This window comes from Oryzias latipes, chromosome 7 (genome assembly GCF_053564925.1).
Source record: "Oryzias latipes strain Hd-rR chromosome 7, Olatipes_Hd-rR_3.1".
Lineage (NCBI taxonomy): Eukaryota > Metazoa > Chordata > Actinopteri > Beloniformes > Adrianichthyidae > Oryzias > Oryzias latipes.
The window spans coordinates 29,175,210-29,196,738 of NC_136243.1; the positions used below are offsets into that span (position 1 = coordinate 29,175,210).

General features: G+C 37.9%; 1 protein-coding gene across 2 annotated transcripts in view; it reads left to right on the forward strand.

Moving 5' to 3' along the window:
- sema3bl (sema domain, immunoglobulin domain (Ig), short basic domain, secreted, (semaphorin) 3bl) overlaps positions 1-21,529 on the forward strand; it is a 64,971-nt gene that overhangs the window by 34,809 nt on the left and 8,633 nt on the right. For both annotated transcript variants that reach the window (XM_078949554.1, XM_011476847.4), the window contains exons 3-10: positions 740-799; positions 6,952-7,071; positions 12,149-12,239; positions 14,270-14,386; positions 15,271-15,413; positions 16,648-16,762; positions 16,893-16,962; positions 17,223-17,367. In XM_078949554.1, the coding sequence (XP_078805680.1) occupies positions 740-799; positions 6,952-7,071; positions 12,149-12,239; positions 14,270-14,386; positions 15,271-15,413; positions 16,648-16,762; positions 16,893-16,962; positions 17,223-17,367 (861 nt within the window). The remainder of the gene's footprint in view (positions 1-739; positions 800-6,951; positions 7,072-12,148; positions 12,240-14,269; positions 14,387-15,270; positions 15,414-16,647; positions 16,763-16,892; positions 16,963-17,222; positions 17,368-21,529) is intronic.

Consider the following 21,529-nt stretch of genomic DNA (forward strand, 5'->3'; position numbering starts at 1 on the left):
ATTCCTTCTGGTTAAAAACAAACAGTTTCCTTGCATGCTGAACAAAGACCAGTCTGCTCAAAAACAGTGTTAATTGTATGTCATACGCTAGTTGCCTCTTTAAAGCCTAGCAAAGATTGTTAGAGGCTATTCACCATTGGAGTTCCTTTCAGCTTATTTTAACAGGCTTCAATGTGGAGAGCATAAATTTTGTCTTGTATATATCGGAAATTCAAAGATTTTAAGATCTTTTTAAACAAGACTTTTGGACCCAAAGAGATTTTTCTAACTAATATAACAAATACGTTTTCACAGGTTTAATGTTTGATTAAAATTTCACATCGATATGAAGATCCTTCTTGATAGCATGATTTGATTCTTCAGCATTTTCTGGCTCAATAAATACAATTTTTAACCTTTTTTTTTTAAGAAGAAATGCCAAAAAGAAAAAATAGATAAGGAGTAAAAATAAGTAATGCTTTAGTTTTCTCTTCAGTAAGAGTTTTGTTTGCTTTCAGTTACTTATTGCATACTACTTGTTTTATCGTGTTTAAAAAAATCAATTTAGCATCAGCACTGACACCAGAGCTTTGATATCCCAGTAATCAAATTTGCCCTCAAATTGTTGTATTGTATTGTATTGTTGGTTGAATGAGGTTGTTGTTTGCACAATTTCATAGGTCTTCGGTTGTTCTCCAAATGACTTCCATTTTTTTTTCTTACTCTGCTTCTTCTGCTTCTTCTTTCTTTCTTCTCACAGATACACTGGCCCCCGTTACCAGGCAACAAAGAAGACTGCATCCAAGCGGGGAAAGAGCAGGTAGTTATTAAACAGTCCATCATTTCCCCCATCTAAGCACATCAGCAGCTTTCACAGTCGTTGTAATCTCACTGGTACAACTTCACTGTTCACTTCAACAGTTGGATATCACCTGAATCTTTAACTCTTTTTTTTATATATCTACAGAACCTCCACTGTTCTATGTTTTTATTAAGATTACAGCATTCTGTTCTTGCCTTTTGTTAGCTAGACTTCAGTTGACTTAAAGCGTCAAACAATTATCTATTTGCCACTTAAAATTCCTTTTATTGCATGACTTTCAGGCTGGTGAAAGCTTATAGGAGCTATCCCATAACTTCTTCTCTTTGGTCTGGATTCTGGTATTTTCTGGGCCCTTCTTGGATTTTTTTTTCTTCTTTGAATTTACTGAGACATTTCATGGAATCTGCAGACTATGAAGAAAAATGTTCATTAACCCGTGCGTGGAGAGCTTCGCCGGTAGCAGCATTCCATGGATGGTGCATGTGAAGAAGGGGATCTCCTGACAGGGTCAGATTCTGAGTGCTGCTCTGTTATAGGTCACTGCAGATACTGTAGTTTAGTGTTTTACTACAGACAGAAGGGCTGAAAGAGAAACGCTTTCTTGTTTGATGTGATAACAGGTGAGGACTTAATTTAGCTCTGTGAGGGAGGAGAGGTCCCAAGATTAAAGTTCAAACACAAAAGGAGGAAGGAGGGTGCAGCGGAAACAAAAGGTCGGGGAGTAGATATTTCAAAAAAGACTTTTGTGTTATTCTTTATGGGCTTGCACCAACGTTTTACCAAAATTGGGTTTTGTCCTTAATTGGGATTTTCTGAGTCAAATTCTTTCTTTATATTTGTTAATCAGTGTTTCCTTTCTTTAAGCTGTAACTGCATTTCTTGATTCACTGGGAAACTCCAGATAAAGTAAAGAGGAAACCGGGAATAGAATAGAAAAAAATGAATAAAATAGAAGGAAATGAGTAATGTGAAAGGGAAAAAAAAAACATGAATGCAGGGAAAGAAGAAAAAGTGATTCTAGTCTTTGAGTTGTTAAATTTGGTCCAGTAATAAAAAAAAAGAAAAAAAGAAATTGTTCAAATTGTAGCCATCATTGATTCAAACAAACCCAGCATGAAGGCACACAGTTTTGAGTTGTGAAAACACTGTAATTTTTTCACCTTCTTCTGCTCACAGCAGGAACTCTGACAGCCTCCTCCATCTGGAAAAAGTTAGGCATTCTATGTTTCTGTGTGTTTAAGCCTATGTTCTGCGTGTTTGAAGTGGCAGGTGTGCCAGGGGTGTCTTATATCAGTTTTATTAAGTGTTTTCTATTGCAGCTTTCAGGGTTCACACAGTGTGTGCCGCGCTGCACCTTTCAGAGCAGAAGGGAGGTGAATGTAGCATTAGTTTGCTCTTTTGCAGTAACTCCATCTGCCTCGTTCCTGAGGTGTCGTAAAGGGATTGTGTTTCTGCCCACGCATAACTGACTGAAATGTTTGTCAGCTCACGCAGACTTCTTCTGCATTCTTTCTGGTGTCTTGTTTTTAGAGTTTTTCTGATGTCAAAATGAATGAATTACAGGCGCACTCTCTTAACATTTACAAAAGACACGTCTTCCTCCTCAGACTTTGGCTGCAGGATCTGTTTAACACTGATACACAAGAAGAGGTGAAGGTCGAGAGGTGAAAGGTTTTCACTCTGTTCCTTTCATCTTTGTCAGACACTCTGAGTGTCTTAGACAAATGAAAGGGTAAAAAAGTTTATTTGAATTTACAAAATGCTCATTTAGAAAAAAAGGCAAAAAACTGAGTTGCAATTCTTTTAAATTTACTAAAAATGTAAAGACTTTATTAAAAAATGACAGGATGCCTTTTTTATTTGCACTTTTACAATCTGTATGTGTCCACAGCTTTCTGCTGACAAGTGCTCATCACCTTCAAACTTGCTTTTACTGATAGAGTTTCCTCCCTGTGTCTCCACCTCATGACCTCCTCAATCATTAATCACAACCCACACAAATAAATAGCAGGCATGGAGGAGGCACTCAGCTTCACATGTCCTGTCTTGCTCTGTTAACATACTTTTATGCTTTATCTATTTACATGTTCTCCTGTCAGCTGGAGTAACAATCAGGACAGTTTTGAAAATGATGATACATCGTTCCATACAATGAACTCTAGTGAAAAACAAATTACAAGCAAGATTATAACTATGGGAAATTTCACTATAGCTTATGCAATTCTTTTTATTTTTAATAAAAGTACTTAAAAGAAAAGAAAAAAACATTTTTGTTACTAAATTGACTCGAGATATTTACACTCTGCTTTAAAGTGTAAAAGTGCATAACTTGGTCATGCGTAGTGTAAATTTTTGTTATAAAGCTGTTTTTTTTCTGATGTTTTAGGGAAACTCTGCGAAAAAGAAATATCACCGCTCCAGGTAGAAATTTTCTTTCCTAGAAGCACAAGAATTAGAAATGTTCTGACCCCATATAAAATACAGATGTTTCTTTAAAAAAATAGTTGCATCTTGCTCTTTAACTGGTATTTGGTTTAAGTCTGGATGAGTTGCTAGTTTAAAATATAATTTATGGATTTCATTTAAAGAACTTGCCTTTGCAAACATGTGAACAGTCACAAATCAAATCAAATCAAATTTAAGTTTGTCCACATGCTAAGGCACCCTTTGTGCAGCACATATAAACAACACACACACACACACACACACACACACACAAACACACATACACAAACACATGTCTATGCAAAAAAGGCGGCACCTACATTTTTGAAACCAAGGTAAGGTTTGTTTTTACAAGGTTTTTGCATGGACACTCAACACACTGATCCTTGCAAAGCATGTAAACATGTAAGGTGTATTTCTAAAAGGAAAAATCTGCTTTGGGATTATATGGGTGGCCACTAAAAAGACACTGTGCTAAGTTTTATTATTGTGACTCTGGCCTAAGTCCAAGATGAGATTGGGATAAAATGTTTTTAATTTCCCTGTGGAGGCTTTTGACTTATGTTCTCACACACATCTCAAATTTGCCATATCAGCATCATTGTGCTTAATTCTATACATATAGAACAATCATTCAACAACGAAAATATAATTATTCCCCCCCGGACAAAATTTAAGTAACAACCAAGTGGGCAATCAGTTGTGACAAAGTCATTTTCAGCTTCCAAAAAATGAATAACTTTGTCAGTAATGGACCTTGATGGCTTGAATAGACTTGCACATTCCATAAGGCAGATTGGAAACTAATGTGGTTTTACATCCTTTTTTTCGGAAATCAACTTTTTAAAGCTTAATTTGGCATTTTACCTGCATCCTTAAGGATTTGATTCTAACCTCCACTCAAAACACACATTCTTAGAAAAAAAAATTATATATATATTGTTTGCCCAATAGATGAACCCTTTCCCGCTGTTTTTTTCTCTTCTAGAAGTAGGTTACAGCTGTCTGACCATTAGATGACATGGAAAGTGACTTTTCAGTTGTGTTTTATCCACTGTGGAACTTTCTTTTGAGCCGTGGAAGCACAGCAGCTTTTGTTGAATGGTCCAAAGTCATCTCTGTACAGTAAGGGGAGTCAGTTGCTGCATTGTTTGTTGTAAAGAGTGAGAAGGACTGCCAGGGGCTTTGGCAGCATTTCTGTTTGTTTATTTAAATTGTTCATATTCCACAAAAAAGGAATTTTAAACAATGGGGTCTGTATGCCAATCAAAGCCACACAATTGTGGTCATTTTGAATTTTAAACCATGTTTAGACTTCTTTGGAAAAGAGAATTAGTGGTCAGCTGATCCTCCAGTATTGATCAAAGGAAAATAGAATGAACATTGCAGACCTTTGTTTTCACTAACTTGCCTTCAGCTTGGCTGGAACTTTCAAGACTATGATCTGTTGGTGTTTTAATAATAAGACCACATCATTTTCTGTTAAACACCCCTCCCTTTGCTGCCACTTCATCTCACGGAGACCACACAGAATTGGAAAACCCAAAATCCCAGAGTGGGAGAGTAACAGCAAATTCCCTCCTTTTTAAGATGTCGGTCCGCTCTTTGGTCTTTCAGGGCACACAGATCTGCAGAACACCTCCCCAAGTGTTTGAACAGAGACAGACCTCTGTTCATGTGGCACTGCTGGACCCTGAACACCCTTTTGTGTTTAAGATGCACAAGGAAGAACACACTGGACAACATAAAAAAAGAAATCCCTAAAAGACAATACTTGAAAATAATTTCTGAATCAAACTGTTTTATATTCATGGTTGTATTAGCCCTAAATGATCCACACTAAGAGGTGAATTCATTAAGCTCTGTTGTCTCTTGGTTCATGACACAGTGTGGTTTACATCAGGTCTGCATCATTGCCAAAGCACTTGAGGAAATGATCAACAATGGCTGAGGGTCTGACAACAATTTAGAGGAAAGGGGCCACACACAGGGACACACTCACTCAGTGCAATGAAAACCAAGACTCAAGTGTACTCAAGTGGCAAATAAATACAATTTTATATCCAATTCCATAGATCTGTGTTAATAACCTCACCTGAAACACATTTAAAAACACATTGTTGGCTTAGATTCACTCAGTGGAGAATTAATTTTTAAAGATAAAATTGTTTGAAAAAACACTTTAATTCTACATTATATTGCATTTTCTATCTATTGTTTAAAGTCTCACTCCAATCCTCTGTTGATCTATTCTAAAAGCATTCCCAGTGGTCTTTTAGTTATGATTAAACTATTAGACAAAAAAAAAAAGAAAAAAATCAACATGTTGCTTTCTAGGATGTAGTTTCTGCAGAGTGGTAGGAGCTCATCAGAAATTTCCCTCTGAGTTGTGGGTGGCACTGTGGTGCAGAGTAAGCCCGCCCTCATTTGCCATCATCCCTTTGTTTACACTCTCTGCCACTAGCTTACAGCTCCTCACAACCGCAACCTAACATTACCGGTGCCACAAAAAAAGGACCAGCAATACTGGAGCCATTCAGCCGTACAGTTTTGATCCAAATGCCAGCTCAGACAAGGAAAAAGAAGAATCTGTGTCTACAGGTGGATGGATGAGAATGGAGCTTGTTTTCTACGTCACTGCTTCAGGCTTATTCCAATGACAATTTATCATCTGCTCCTGATTCACAACAATTTAAACAATGAAATTCTCAGAAATGCAAATTTAAGCTTAATTTTCTTCATATGTGTCCTTCATAATCAGAAAAATGCCACAGACACCCGTCAAAAACACCCAAAGCACAATTTCCATTGGAGTGGGTCTTTAACATCGCCACGTATGACACTGCATATTATAGCTGGCAGTTGTGGATTTATGAGATTGACCTGGTTAGCTTCAAGGATTGACAATTTCTGGGTGGACACAGTTTGTCAAGCGTCTTTTGTGTTTGATTTGATGAGGGGAAGCAGTCATTCCCCCGGCTTCCTCTGCAGATCTCATGACTCTTGTTTCCATAGTTTCTTCTGTTCTTGTTTATATCTTTTTTTCACTTGTTACTGTGACAGAATGCTCTTTAGGACAGCAGCAGCTTACATTGTTTCTTTGGTTATTCAACCCGGCCCTTTTTTGTTTAGTCTGTGTTTATATTCATTATAGTTTGACACTGTTATTACATTTATAAATGGTAGGACACAGTTGCATGCCCATTTGTTAGATGTTTAGATGGACACTGGTGCTGGTTCTGAAGCTCCTTGGAGTCTGATCTCTCCGGTCAGCATGCCACTCGTGGCTGATGTCCAAAAATCACAGATTGAAGTGCTGCATTGGAGTAATCTTGTTTCATCTGATAAACTCTTTTGTGGCCTTTTACTTGCAACACATGTGATCCATCATCCCTGTTGAAAAAAAGCATTTTGGTTCTGGTTCAGTACCATGAAAATCAGCTTATCTGCATTTGGTGACAGATCATCACATTTGATTTATATAGGAGCCTTTCAAAAACATATGGATGTGTTTTTAGGTGCAGCATGGACATTTTTTTTTTTTTTTTTCATCCAGAGCAAAAGATTTGTTTTAACATAACCTTTTTAGAAGCCAGGAAAACTGACAAAAGGTAACTTTTCAGACTAAATCTGTATGGTCTGAGTTCTGTTGTGAACACAAAATAAAACTTTGAGGTTTACTCTTTTTTTCTTCTGTTTTGCAGAAAGAGTGTGCCAACTTTGTGCGTCTCCTGCAGCCTTACAACCGCACTCACCTATTGGCCTGTGGCACTGGTGCCTTTCAACCTATGTGTGTCTTTATCTATGTGGGCCACAGAGGAGAGGTAAGCAGAAGAACATGTGTTTTGTGTGTTTACATAGGAGGGAAACTGCGTCATTGTGTCATTATCTTTGAACATGTAGAAAATAACAATTAGCCGGTGCTTAAGTCAGTTCTGTAGTTACAGTAATGCAAGACTTACATAGCAAATTTCATAATACAAACTGATGTTTCTTTAATTGCTGAAACTGATAAATTATATTGTTTTGTTTTGGTCAGGCAAAAAAAAGAAAGAAAGAAAATTGTAATTTCCTGCTAACATTAATCATCAGACATAAAGAGGAATTTATTCACTAGATGTTGATGTGGAAAACTGTATTTTTAGTGGAGTATAACTTGCGGTTATTTACATAGTTTGGCTAGGGGTGCAACTTATACTCAGGAATGATTTATATGTAATTTTTTTTTTGAACCCTTGTGCTACCTTAGATGACCCCACCCTTACTTTGACGTGTTATTCCTACCATGACAAAGGTGGATAAAGGTGGAATGATTTCATGTAATCCATGGACACCAGTGAAGATCACAAATCATTGAAGAAAAATTGTTCAGAGCACTGTTTAGTGGGTCTAGATGACCCAACTACCAACGTTAAAGTACCTAGGATAGCACAAGGGTTACTTGTTAAAATTTTTGTTATTTTTTCCCTTTTTTTCCACTGATTACACTAACAACGGATTGTAGTTGTTGCACTTTTCTCCCAAAAGTCCAACTTATGCTCTGGAGCAACTTATATATGTTTTTTTTTCTCTCTCATCTATTATGCATTTTTTTTGCTCCTGTGACTTATTCTCCAGAGCAACTTATACTCTGTAAAATACGGATTATTAGCGTTTACTGATCTGGCTCACAATACTTGGTCAACTCTTGGAAAAGCCACATTTTAGGCTCAAGCATTGGTCGGATTTTGTGTAGTTTTCCTTCCCCTGCAATTGTGCTTCCAACCTTCGTTTGCTTCTTTAATGAAGAGAAAACTCTATATGTTTCTCACTAGCTTTGTGTATTTATAATAAGCCTTTCTTTAGGTGTACTCAGCCATAGCATTGGGCTCTCTATGCATCTTTTCAGCCGCACATGCTGGCTCTCCACAGCCACTCAGCTCAGTGGAACCCTCTGCGGAGTCCCACACTTGGAACCATTTATAGCACAAGAGCCAATGAATGGGGCTATTAAGACGAGCTCATAGCTTTCTGTTTCAAGGCAGGTTTCACAATCCTTGCCCAGTGCCCTGCCCTGCCTGGCTCAGTAGGAGGGGGTCAAAATCTACATTGGCTAAGGGGGAGGGTGGTTGTTGGCAGAGAGTAATGTTGGGGAAATGAGGGAAATGGAAGAGTGCTAACCTTTATAAGTGAGTGCGTACAGCACAGCTTATTTTTGTGGGTTTAGAGTGAATTCCCTTGGTTGTGCCATTGTGTGCCTCACAATCTGTCATTGTTCAGGGAATTGTTTTGGGTTCAAGAAGCTTCATAAAAATAGCAGATACCACTGCATACCAAGAAGGAGCTGACATGCTAGAAAAAAAGTAGGTCATCTATGTGACTTGTTCAAAAAAAAAAAAAAAAACATTTGCTGACGCTTAACCTTTAAGCAACACCATGGATATCTGCCTGTTTGAACACTCAAAACTCAACTTTAGTTTGAGTTTTGGTTGTGCATTTATTGTACTTCACTTACAATTCCACATAAAATGATATCAATGTGTCTATTAAAGGCAGACGCTATTAGTTATTTGTATAGGGTTGTTACGTATTGTTTACGAATATTTTATGATTTTTTTCATACTTTTGAGATGATTACATTTGCATTTAAGTGCTTTTTTTATGTATGCCAAGGGGACCACATACAAAAACATGACCGTTTATTTTTTTATAAGTTATTGCCTTACAATGCAAAGTTACAGGCAAAATACATAACAAGCGTGTGTTCAAATTGGGCTCATTCTAGCATGTACAAAAGGCTCTAAAGACAGTTTTTATTTCATTACGGTAGTTAATCAATGCATATCCCCACATTTCATCCCTTAAATGTACATTCATCTTAGGCTCCCATTAGTATTTGATATGTAGGGTGATATCTGCTATATGTGCCATGAATTTTCTACACATCACAGATATAGATTATGGTTTTAGAACATTGTTGCCAACTAGACTAACGGACAGATACCTGCTGCTTTATTGCTCATGCAGGTTTGTGGGTAAATCTTTGTCACAGTCAGTCAGACCACAAGTGTGTCCTCCAAGGTACTCTAAAGAGTCTGTAACAAGATGACACCAAAGGGGGTCTGTTCATTTATTTAGCCAATGGTTAACGAGTGAAGAACACACACTGGCATGTTTGTGTGCCCTATCCCAGGAGCCAAGGCTCCAATGCCTCAGACTGGACCTTGGGTGGGATGACCCTTAACCTTCTGAGTGTTTCATCTCTGTTGGGGCCAAGGTGTTCCCTCTTTGTCCATCTCTCACGCCATCCTGCCAGCCACTTTTTAGGTGACAGGGTTTTGTTCTCAGACAGCGACACACATTTCAAACCAAAAGTTCAATTTTTTTGAAATCGCTGACAAGTAAGGACTTCATCTCCAACCAGTGTTTTCTAAAAACCCATGACCATGAAACATGCTAAATTATTTGATGTTCAGAAAGAAATTGCATGTTTTTGGAGAACATTTTAGTACAAGTGAAAATTGATATGAAAATGCCTTTTTATGTTAAGGCACACTTTTGAAATTTTCTTTTTAATCTTCTTTTCAAAATTAACTTCTGATAAATCCAAAGTCTTACTTTTTGCTTCCTTCACCCATCCCTCGCACTTTCCTGGACATACACTGGAGTCCCTGTGGTGAGTGACACAAACGCCTGAGCAGCGTCAAAGACGTGAAAATAAACCATCTCAATACAGTGACGACACAAAGAGGACAAGACCACACACACACATACTCACAACGGGTCAAACAAAACACAACTCCCCAACTAGAACATATAAATAGGCTGAGGTTGCAGACAGAAACACACACAAACAGGAGGAGCAACATGGCTGTGTGAGCCCAGAGTGTGTTACTGAACTGAACTATACGTGTTTTGAACACTTTTTCTTCACTATAAAAGAACAAAACAAAGAAAAATTTTGAACTTTAAATCTAACATTTTGCTTTTATCCATTCAAATGGACAATTTTTACAGAGAAGCATAGATGTAAACTTTTGTAACGTTGTGAAGGAAGACATCTGGAAAAAAGAAATTCACGATGCTAAAGGAAAAAAAAGGAAGGAATACATATACATTAATGTTATTAGGTTAAGAGCTGTCTGCTGTGATTTGTTTTGGAAAAAGCAGTTTAACAGTTCATAAAACCACAGAGCACATTCAATTTAAATAATACTATTATTTACATGTAATATAATATAATATGTTTAAATTGCTGTGTTGGACTAATTAAAACTGGAGTTTAATCCAACTGTAAAATTTGTTATTTTTAGTGTAAATGGATAGATGCTGACTCACTGTTTCCCAATAAAAGCAATATAAAGGTAGTCATTCTAGCTCTCCAGTTTAATTTATCTGACTGATGAAATAAACCAGTGATATTCAGGAGACTCTAACCATGTAAACCTGACAGACACTGCGGCGCAGGGAGCAACCACAAGCTCTTTCAAATGGCATTTTTCATTTTCTCCTGATTTACAACAATTTGATCAAGAAATACTCAAAAATGCAATTTTGAGTGTTTTTTTTCTATACATATGTCCTCCATCATCAGAAAAATGCCACAAGAACATCCTAAAAACACCAAAAACATAATTTTCATCAGAGTGGGTCTTTAAAGTATAGTGTTTGTAAAGAACTTTTTCTTGTTTGACATGGTTTGAATTTGTCTTTGGCAGATTCACTTAAGAGTTCTTTTTGTGAGTGACACAAAAAGTTATCTGCAAAAGGCACAGCACTGAAATCTGAAAGAGAACTGCTGTTGTACATAATAATTAAAAGGATATAACATGATCTGACCAGCAGTTTTCTGCACCCATGTTATCCATCACGTATTACACAGCTGATCGCGTGTGGCATTGTTTGTCCTGCAGACTGTCTTACAGTATTCTTATCCGGTTCACTACAATGTCATCATTTCCCCTGTGATCTCTGCTCACTGCAGGACATGCCCACCTCGTAACAATGCCCTATTGTCTGTTAGAGGTACAGAGACCGAGGCTCAGAGTTCAGTGCGAGTCCACCATGATGCAGACTTGCATCAAACCTTGGGGCTTCGACGTAGGTCTCGTCGCCTCCCATTCCCCCTTCATTCTGGAAGTGGGCCACGTTTGATCACACCCATGCGGCTCTGGCAGAGACAGCTTGGCACGTTGGTGGCCTGAAAGTGGAAGAAAAAAAGACCAGAAACAAAAAGCCTTTTCACCACTTTGGCTCCTTTGACCCGACAAGTCGCTCGGTCAGAATATGAAGAGCTGTTCATAGCACGAACTTAACCAACCAAAAGAACCTGTCTTTTGCTCTAATCTGTTCATTGCTGCTTAAGTCAACCAAAAAGATTTTCATTTTATCATATGGAAACATGTATGAGTTGTTTGCTCTAATACTGACAGTGCTCAGTATTGCCTTTATTGTTGTAGTTCAACTTTCCTGTTTTCCTGTGACTAAGCATACTTCACACCTCCGCAGCAATCCTCGGATTGATCTGCACATGCTGGGAGCTGGTTGGAAAGTTGTCTGACCTCTGGCAGCTACACTGATTGTGCATTTCCTCCCATCTCAGACTGTCTGTCGTTCTCAGACAGACAGGAGTTCGATGAAAGGGCACGTCTAAATATTTCTGAAAAATGGAGTAAAAGATGAAATGCATGAAAAGCAGACAACTAGTTTGTGTCCTGAAGAACCTCATTGCTCCACGGTCAGAAGAAAAAATAGTTTCCACTTGACGGAAGTAGTGAAGAAAATCTCTTTAAAAGCTCTTTAATCTGAATCATGTGAAGTAAATTTGATTGTACAGTTTTTGGAAAATTGAAAAGCATCTTGTTGATGCTATTAAAAAACTTGCTGGAAGTCATTTTTGATGAGAAGTCTCTTCCTCATCAGCATGTGTTCACCATGAACACCGGGAATGTGGAGAGTGGACGAGGAAAAGTTCCACACGACCCCAGCCTCAAGTTTGCCAGCACCTTCAGTGGTAAGTCTGTTTCATTTTTACTTTGTTATAGAGTTCTTTGATTACTTAAAAAGTATTAATGTTTTCTGCCAACCATAGAAAATGATCAAAAATGTAATTTATTTGCAAATTTTAACAAATCTGTTTGTAGTTTTGAATGAATTGAAGGTCACCTTAACCTTACTGCACAGATACGACGCAGAATCAAGCACTTTGGAGACATACTGACCAAATTAGGCTGCTCTGGGTGTGTCTCTCTAAATGTCATCAGGTATTTACTCTAGCTTGAGAAATAACTTTTATCCATGCCAGTAACCTGCAGTGCAGGGGTTGCTTTGGGATGGAGTTCTGTATACATCGCTTCTTCTTTTTCTCGTTGTGTTCTGCCAGAGGCAGAAATCCTCCAACCGTGGTTTGTTTTTGGCAGACAAACGTCAGGTAGAGCCAAATCTTCTAGTAGTTTGGCTCTTGGTGGCCGCAGTGGGAAAGCAGAATTATCCAGTTGTCACAGACTATTTGAGTTTGTTACTTGCAAAAACGGAATGATGGACACAAGTAATTGGTAATCAAAGGAACAAAGCAGAGGATTTCTTTCAGCTTAGGGAATTTTCTTTGGTGAAAGTGTGAGCGAGCACCTGAGCAGAGTTCCTCGCCCTCCCCAGGTCATTCCAAGTCTGCTGGTTAAGCAAAAATTGCTTGAAGCTGCAGTCTTCCTCTCTCCCACCGCATCTGCAAGACTTTTTATTTCAGAATGCAATTGTGCAACTGAAAGAACTACGGTAACATATTTCACATTTGCAATGTTTTCTTCCTTCTCGCTTAGTTGTTCATATTATCATTATTATTATTTTTTTAATAAAAAGTAATAACACAAGTTGAGTTTACAGTGAAAATGTTTTTTGGGATACCTGAAAAAAGCAAGAAATGACAAAATGTAAAAAAGAGAACTTTTCTGTACAATTATGAACCTTTTACTCCTCTTCGGTTTTAGGACTGTCCACCAAAATACACAAAGATCTAGATCCCACCTCCTGTCAAAACCTGTTAATGCATCGCTCCGCTTGTGAGATAACGTCATAACCCTTTTACTCTGAACTGATCTTATGTGTGTCTCCAGCCTGAAAACGGATGGGTGTGTGTGTTTCTGAAAGAAAACCAAAGCCAAACATAATAAGCTCATGATGTCACAGGAGAGTGTCAAGATTCAGTTTCTGCAAGAGCTGGGAAAAACATAAAATAAATAGATTTATTGCAGAAAAAATACATCTCAGTTATTATACGTATGCCAGAAATTTTTTTCTGTTTCTTACCTTTTGGAAAATTAGTGGTGGTCACTTTTGTCTTTGACCGTTAATGTTACTTGGTATATATTTCTCCCCTCCACATCATCAAAGTGCACCGGTGGGATGACTGGGTGTTTCATTTCCATGTACACGACTTTTCTGAGTCACTGAAAATCCAAACTGGTTCTTCTACTGTTAGTCTCATTGTAGGACGTGTTCTTTGAGGCATGTTGGTCTTGAGAACTGCTTGCAGCTCTTTCAATAGCTTCAGTGTTGGATTTATTTGATTTGATTCCCATTTGCCTAAACCCCTAATGCTCCTGTCTCCTTTAATTTTCTTCATGCTCCACTTCACCAAACATTTTTTCTATTTCCACCAAAGTCGCCTCATTTATTTTGCTGCTTTTACCTCTAACCTGTTGTGTTCCACAAAGTCTGCAGTGGTCCTTTAATTAGTGTAACACAAAACCTTTTTGCCAAAACATCTAAAGACAAATGTTTTCTGTCCGTAATTGTTTCACTGGAAGTGTAGAAATGAAAAAAAATTACAATTGAGCCATTTCTTTTGAGGATGTGAATGACCAAACATCGACAAACTCTGATCACCAACCCCAGTCAGTTTATGTCATTTTACACTGATTTTTAATCCACTCTCACCATATGAACATCAACCTTTCTATTCTATTTCGTCAAAATGTCCAAACTACATTGTTGTACGAACCATCTTATGCTTTCCTTTGAGTTTATTGTCCCTCTGCCTGTCTGCAGGAGGAGAGTTGTACACCGGACTGACAGCAGATTTCCTGGGAAGAGACGCTGTGATCTTCAGGAGCATGAGCGGCCGTTCCACCATGAGAACAGAGACGGACCAGAGAATCCTTCATGGTATAGCTTCACTTCTTTGTGAATAGAATTATTCAAGATATTTAAAAAAAGTCATTTTTAACATGTTATTCAAAAACTTGACATCATAAATGATATATGTTTGGAGGAAATGGACATGTTTTCTATGTACATGTGTGGATTTTCTCCGGACTCTCTGGCTTCCTCCCTTGAGTCCAAAAACATACTTCATAGGTTAATTAATTATTCTAAAACCTAAATTGCCCCCTAGGTGTGAATGTGACTTAATGTGAGTGCATGTGGTTGTGTAGCGCCGCAATGGACTGGCAAACTGCCCAGGGTACACCCGTCTTCGCCCTATATTAGGTAGGCCTCAGCAGCCCCTACTGTTCACACAGGACTGTCACTACCTGATACTAGCGCATGTTGGATAAGGTTAAGTGCTAAATGTCAAAGCGGTTCAAATCTTGCTCCAGACTTTTTCTTTCACAGCTTCATTCTGATTAACAAAAGACTTGGTGTCATTTAATTCCATCTGGTCACAAACCTTGAATATCTATTTGTCCTTAATGATCACATTTCAAACAGTTGGCAATTCTGTATTTTGAAAAGGACGCTACTTATACATCACTTCGAAATCCGAATCCCTGACTGGTCAAAGTTCAGTTGGTTTAACTTTCAGCGCATGTTCAATGGCCGCGCATTTTGCACATAGAGGCCAAAAATGGTCGTAGAAACTTGAGTAGTAGGCTAACGTTAATGCTAAGGTTTTGGATACGGACGCCCAAAACGCTCATAAACACAAGATTACATTTTCATTGGAGGTTTTTGCATGAACGCTGGTTTTCGAGCTTCATGTGAACGCAGCGTTAAAGTTGTTTTAAATGTTTTTGAACTATTTATTATTTATTTGTTTATCTCTGCAGACCCCAAATTCATTGCTGCACACCTCATCCCGGACAATAATGACAGGGACGATGATAAAGTGTATTTCTTCTTTACGGAAAAGGCCTCAGAGGCGGGGGACAGGGAAGGCGCCATACACACTCGAGTCGGACGAGTGTGCGCGGTGAGATACTTCCGCATGCTCTCATTGTTGGTCAATGATGATGTTTCAGGCAACTGACTTAGACAGGATATAACTATTTGGCTCATTTTGCATGGATTCTTTCTCTTTCGGAAAATACATTTTTTAAGTCTTATAATCACTATTCACATTTCATCAAAAGAGTGAAAGACCATCATCACATTCAGATTTCAGCGCCAAAGCACATGCAGCTGTCAGATTTTCCACCCACATTCTCCATCTGCTCTCCACGCTCGCTAATATTCTGTCACGCATTGCTTTAGTCTATAAAATCCTATATGTACAGAGAGAGTCACACATAAATAAAGGCATGCAGGGGAGCACAAACAAGTGGACAAAATATGGGAACGCAGCTGCAAGATTTTAGGGCTGGAAACTGGTGTTTGTGCCAAAAAAAGTTTAAACATCTCAAACAATACTCCAAATAAATTTCCAGTTTTACCTTTTAAATTGTTTATGTCAACTTTTCTGCTCCTTTTCTTTTCCTCCATCTGTTTTTCATGGCTCTTTTGCTTCATTTTCTTCTCACTCCTCTGTTCCCTCCCAGGCAAATGTGAAAAGTTGTGTCACTTTGGTCCAAATTATACAAAATGATGAATACACTGCATATTTTCACACAGACAGTCAGGTTTATAGTACAGCACTCCTGCTGTTGTCTGGAATCCACAACAGTTCAAAGCTGTTGAAGATTATCCTGCACATAGAAGATGAAGATAACTCCAAAAAATATTATAAAACTCAAATGTTAGCAGTGAATAATAGAAAGTGGATAGTTACGGGGGAAAAAAAGTTTTGAAAAAGAAATGTAGATGTTTACTCCATTGGAGCTCAGAACCGAGGCAAAGGTGTCTCTGGCTCTCAAGACATCATCTTCTTATGGACTTAAGGTCAGAACTCTGGGCTTTTGTGCTACGGATTCCAGAGTCAGATCTTCACTGAAAGCTAAAAGGGATTTGAATTATTTTATTCTCTCCCTGCTGTGATAACAGGTTTCATCTGTGAAATGTTTGTCTATTAAATTGCTTACTTTTCTCCTCAGTTTTATTGTGCTGAACTTAATATTAGAAACAGAACAGACATTTCTGTTATCTAAAATAATAGCTGCTAGTTTTATAGTTTAAATGCAGAGGTGTGGTCTGCCTGAAGAAAAATTGATGTCTGTTTGGGGAAGGATTTCCATCTGAAGCTTTTGGATTTCTTCTGTTTCCTCCTACAGAATGATGTTGGAGGCCAGAGGGTTTTGGTCAACAAGTGGAGCACTTTCATAAAAGTCCGGCTGGTTTGCTCAGTACCAGGACCTCATGGCATTGACACACACTTTAACCAGCTAGGTGAGGTCAATTATAAAACATTGCAGAGAAAATTCGCATTTGCTCATACTCGCATGACGTTACACTCGCTAGCATATCTATTTCAGTATTCAATTCACACACAAACTGGGAATATTTTAATGTGAAACAGAGGATGTTTTCCTGCTGAGGACAAAAGACGAAAGGAATCCAGACATCTATGCAATCTTCAGCACCATCAGGTACACCCTTATTTATCATCATCATCAAACCTGACCCAGTCCATGCTGTTCTACAATGGATACCTTATAAAATGGGTCAGATGACGCCTGTGAAATTCTTTCTTTTTCATTTTTGGGTGTCAATATATGATGAGTAAATTAATCAAAAGGAAAAAAAAAACGTTTGAAGGTGCTTGTGACAAAATGACATTAAAGTCTCAAACAACATTTCTGGATATGCTTCCCTCTCGTGTTCTTGATTTACCCTCTTTCCTCCACAGCAACGTCTTCCAGGGCTTTGCTGTCTGTGTTTACCGCATGGCTGACATCAGAGAAGCTTTCAATGGACCTTTTGCTCACAAAGAGGGTCCTGAACACCGGTGGCGTGCTTATGAAGGCAGAGTGCCTTATCCAAGACCAGGGGTGGTAAGTGCTCTCTATTAACCCAGAAGGTATTTATGTATTCTGTAGCTACACAGCCCTGACAAAAAAATAGATCTTACCAGATGAGCTGTATATGCTCCTCACAAATACTTTATATTTACAAAACAAACATTTTTAAATTGTTTTTTTTCCTACGAATTCTTGGTGCAAAAACATTTTCTTTTTAACCTAGAACCCACCTTGTTTGGAGAAAAAGCAAGGAAATATTATCAGAAAGGATGTTACCACAATTCTTTGTGAACTCTGTAGCAATTCAGAAAAGATGCTGGCTTTAGGATGTGATGTCAAGGTTGCCCTTTTGTACAAAATGAAAGTACATCTACTCATCCACCTTTAAATTCTCCTTAGAGGAGGTAGATGAGGACCTCACCCATTTTATTTGTATTACCCTTTTGCCCGCTCCTCCATTTAACTTTGTTCCCTTAACTTCCAACTGTTGAAGCAGTAATTTCAAACATTTTCAGTAAAGTCTGACCTCATTTCTAAATGCAGTTGCTCCTTAAACCAATGTTTTCTAAAATGACCAGACTTGTGTTTAAAAGCCAAACACTCCAGAAAAAAATGTGTTTTCTTTGTTGGATGATTGACAGTCATTTCTAAACTGTGGTTCCAGTAAGTTTTCAGATACTGCCGCAGTACAATTCTAGTATTTGTCTCAGAACAATTTCAGTTAACTCAGCAAAACTTAATTTAGTACATAAAATGTAAAAATCAGATTTTGTCTTTTTGTGAGGATTCAAAGCTCAACTGCCTGATGATTTTTTTTGGGGGTGGGCCATCAGCTGAGGAACTGGGGCTTATTTTCTCACAGCATTAATATGAGCACTGACGTTGATAAATCTGTAGTTTTGTGTAAAATTACACACTGTCTGGGAAAATGTTTATCTATGCAGTTTTGTGTACGTAGCCTATCGTAAAAAAAAACACATATGCTTACAGTATGTCCAAACTCAACGCTGAAGCAATCGAGAAGAACTAATCTCGACAAAAAGCCAACGAAAGCATCAAAGTGCAGAAAGTTTCCATCTCCTCAAAGTGAACGGCTGTACATGAAAGCGGAGCTCCAATGACCCTGTGCAGTGCAGACCTTCTGCTTTACATCCTGACTCTCACGGAAGCACGCTCACGTTCTGTCAGCCACATCACTGTAACTCTACCTCTTTAGACACACAAACATATGGATGTACGGCACACACAACGCCGTCTGCAACCCAGTACCACAATGAAGGAGAGCACTCAGAGGCAGAGCAATAATCTGTGGTTTTTCTGCATCAACTCTGATTAACAGGAATGTTTTGGCTTCAAAGAATGAAGGTGGTGAGGAGTTAGGAAAAGGGGGTGGGGGGTAATGACTTGGAGCTGGTGAAGGGGAATGGTTGAAAAAGATCATTTTCTATCTCTACATTGTGTTTTTTAAATAAAATAAAAAAGTAAACTTAAAATTTAGTCTTAATATTAGGTGATTTTAGTTGAATGTCAAGTCAATATTTTTCTATGCTGAAGAAAAAAAAAATCTGCTTTTAGCTTTATAAACAGCACTTTGGAACCTCAAAGAAGTTCTCTGTCCAGTTTTTATTCACAATAAAAGACGTCACTTTTAAACAAGACAATAATTTACTTTGTTTAAAAAAATGTCCATATTCCAGTCGCGCTGTGTCCTGGAGCTAAGTGATCCATCAGAAAGCCGTTCTGACTTGTTGATCACTTAATGTTGAGCATAACTTTTGAAGTAATTTTAAAGTGGTCAGATGTTTATATGTTCATAATGAGTATATTTCCTGCTTTGGAAAGAGACTGGGCTATTTTTCTGTCAGTTTATCATTCTTCAATTTTACACAGAAATAAATCAGGAATAAAACTTGTATTTAAAAAATAATACCTTAGAGATTGTTCAGAGAAGCAGAAGGAAAACTCCTCTGGTTCTCCAATGTTTTTCTGTAAGAGAACAGTTTCCTTTAAGAGTTTTAAGGATAGTTTAAAAGATCTTAAACAACATTTGTCAGGGTTAAATGATGTAGATCCATTTCCAAAATATAGGAAAAGTATGTTAAAACTTAAACTTAAGAAAACAGAATTTAAAAAAAATTAGAATCTATGATATTCTAAATTTTTTGGAAAGGATCTGTAAAATTAAAGGATCTCATTAGTAATTGAACTCAGACCCTCTGATTGAACTATTCTCTTCAGGGAGATCCAGATTAGAGAAAATGATTTCAACTTCAAATTTTATTTCCAATTGTTTCAGAGATTGTGAATCATGATGACAATTGTGTACAAGTCTTTCTCTAAACTATTGCTGTTTAGTTGATACAAAATAGTTGCTGCCCTTGGAAAAACTGAACACAATTCAAAAATCATATGTAAAACTTGCCCCTTTCACCCTTTCGTGGGTGGTTTCTCACTCAAGCTCGGGTCCTCTACCAGAGGCCTGGGAACTTGGGGGTTCTGCGCAGTATCTTAGCTGTTCCTAGCGCTGCGCTTTTCTGGATTGAGATGTCTGAGATCTTTCCAGGTATATATATATATATATATATATATATATATATATATATATATATATATGAAAAATGTACTCAGGTTCACAGTCCAGGTGTTTCTTGCCATAAAACAAAATTCTGTTTATACTTTTAGAATGAATGTAATAAAGTCAATACACTAAACTAAATATGTGGCTGATGTCACGTTTCTATGTGAAGCTTTGTGTTGACTGAAATAACCAAGTGTTCCTGCCACATTGATTTGCAATAACATGATGATTGAAATCACGTTAATCACCTTTCTTTCTCAAATCATCTTGAGCATGTCAACATGCCTAAATGCATTGACTTGCTGCTATGTGATTGGTTGATTAGAACTGGTTAACGAGCAGTTGGACAGGTGTGCCTACCGCAGTGGCCACCTGTCCAGGCACACAAAATTGTGGTTGCTGAAACAAAGCAGAGCTGTGTCATAACTTTGAGGTCTGCCTTCACCATCATCATTATTACTTATTTCCTGCATCAGCTTGTTCACATCCCTGTGAAGGAACCTTTGCCTACAGTCTCATAAAGTTCACAATAGCATAAGCGTCTCACATGTTTGGCTTGATAAACTAGTTTTAGCCAAGCTTCAGGAGTCAGACAGGTGACCTACAGTAAAGTTCATGAGTGTCTCAATGAGAAGAGGAGGCCCATCTCCTGTGGCTGAAAAACAAGCCTTAATTATCATTCCTCACCGACTTGACTGACTGTGGGATTAAGGTATTTCTGCAGAAAATCTGTATTGGGTTTCTGTTAAACAATGCATTTGGAATCAGACCAACTCCACTTTGCTCTCATCTGCTTGTAGCACATTCTTCTGCAGGTTTTGTGGTTTATTTAAACCATATTGTGATCCTCAATTGTGCTTCCATGTTCTTCTGACAAACATTCATCTTATTGGTCTTTCAGCCCTCTCACTCAGTCAACATGGCAGCGTTTCTGTAAGCTTTGCCCAATATTTAACTTCCCTCTTGTTAGCTATTTGTTTGTTATTCCACACTGCTGATGATAAATGTTATTTTTGTCATACCAAGAATTAATTTCAAGGAACTTGTTCTTTATTAATCTTGGGTCACTTTGGCTCACAAATGTGTTTACCTGAGTTTAATTATCAATCTGTAGAGTTAAATTTGCAGGTTAAAGCCTTGACATAATCAGATGGGGTTGTTCAGATTTGGAGCGTTTTGAGACTCAAAGATTCAAAGCCGTACTAAATCTTTGAGTCTGCACATCTTTGATCAGTTGTTTTATTGGTTGTTTGCTTATCCAGCAATGCAGATTTGAGCTGTTTTGCAAGCATTTGCGTCAAATCACATGTTTCAAGTAAAGTGAAATAGTGAGTGGTGATGCAGTTTCTCTGCCAAGTATTGACACATCAGTTTCTCTTTCTCAACATGGCAGAGGAAAGAGCTTTTTCTGTTATTGCTGTGCTTTTAAACCCAGTTCTTTGGACATTTTTCCAAGCACAACGTTAAATAAATGATTTTGAACTTTCGTCCAAAGTTTTCTGGCTCTGTAAAACTCCTAATGAGGACTCACTTAGTCACAGTTTTCATTTGGAAAGCATGCGTCTTATTTGGGATGGAACATTATCAAAGTATTTTTTATGCTTTTAATGGTTCAGA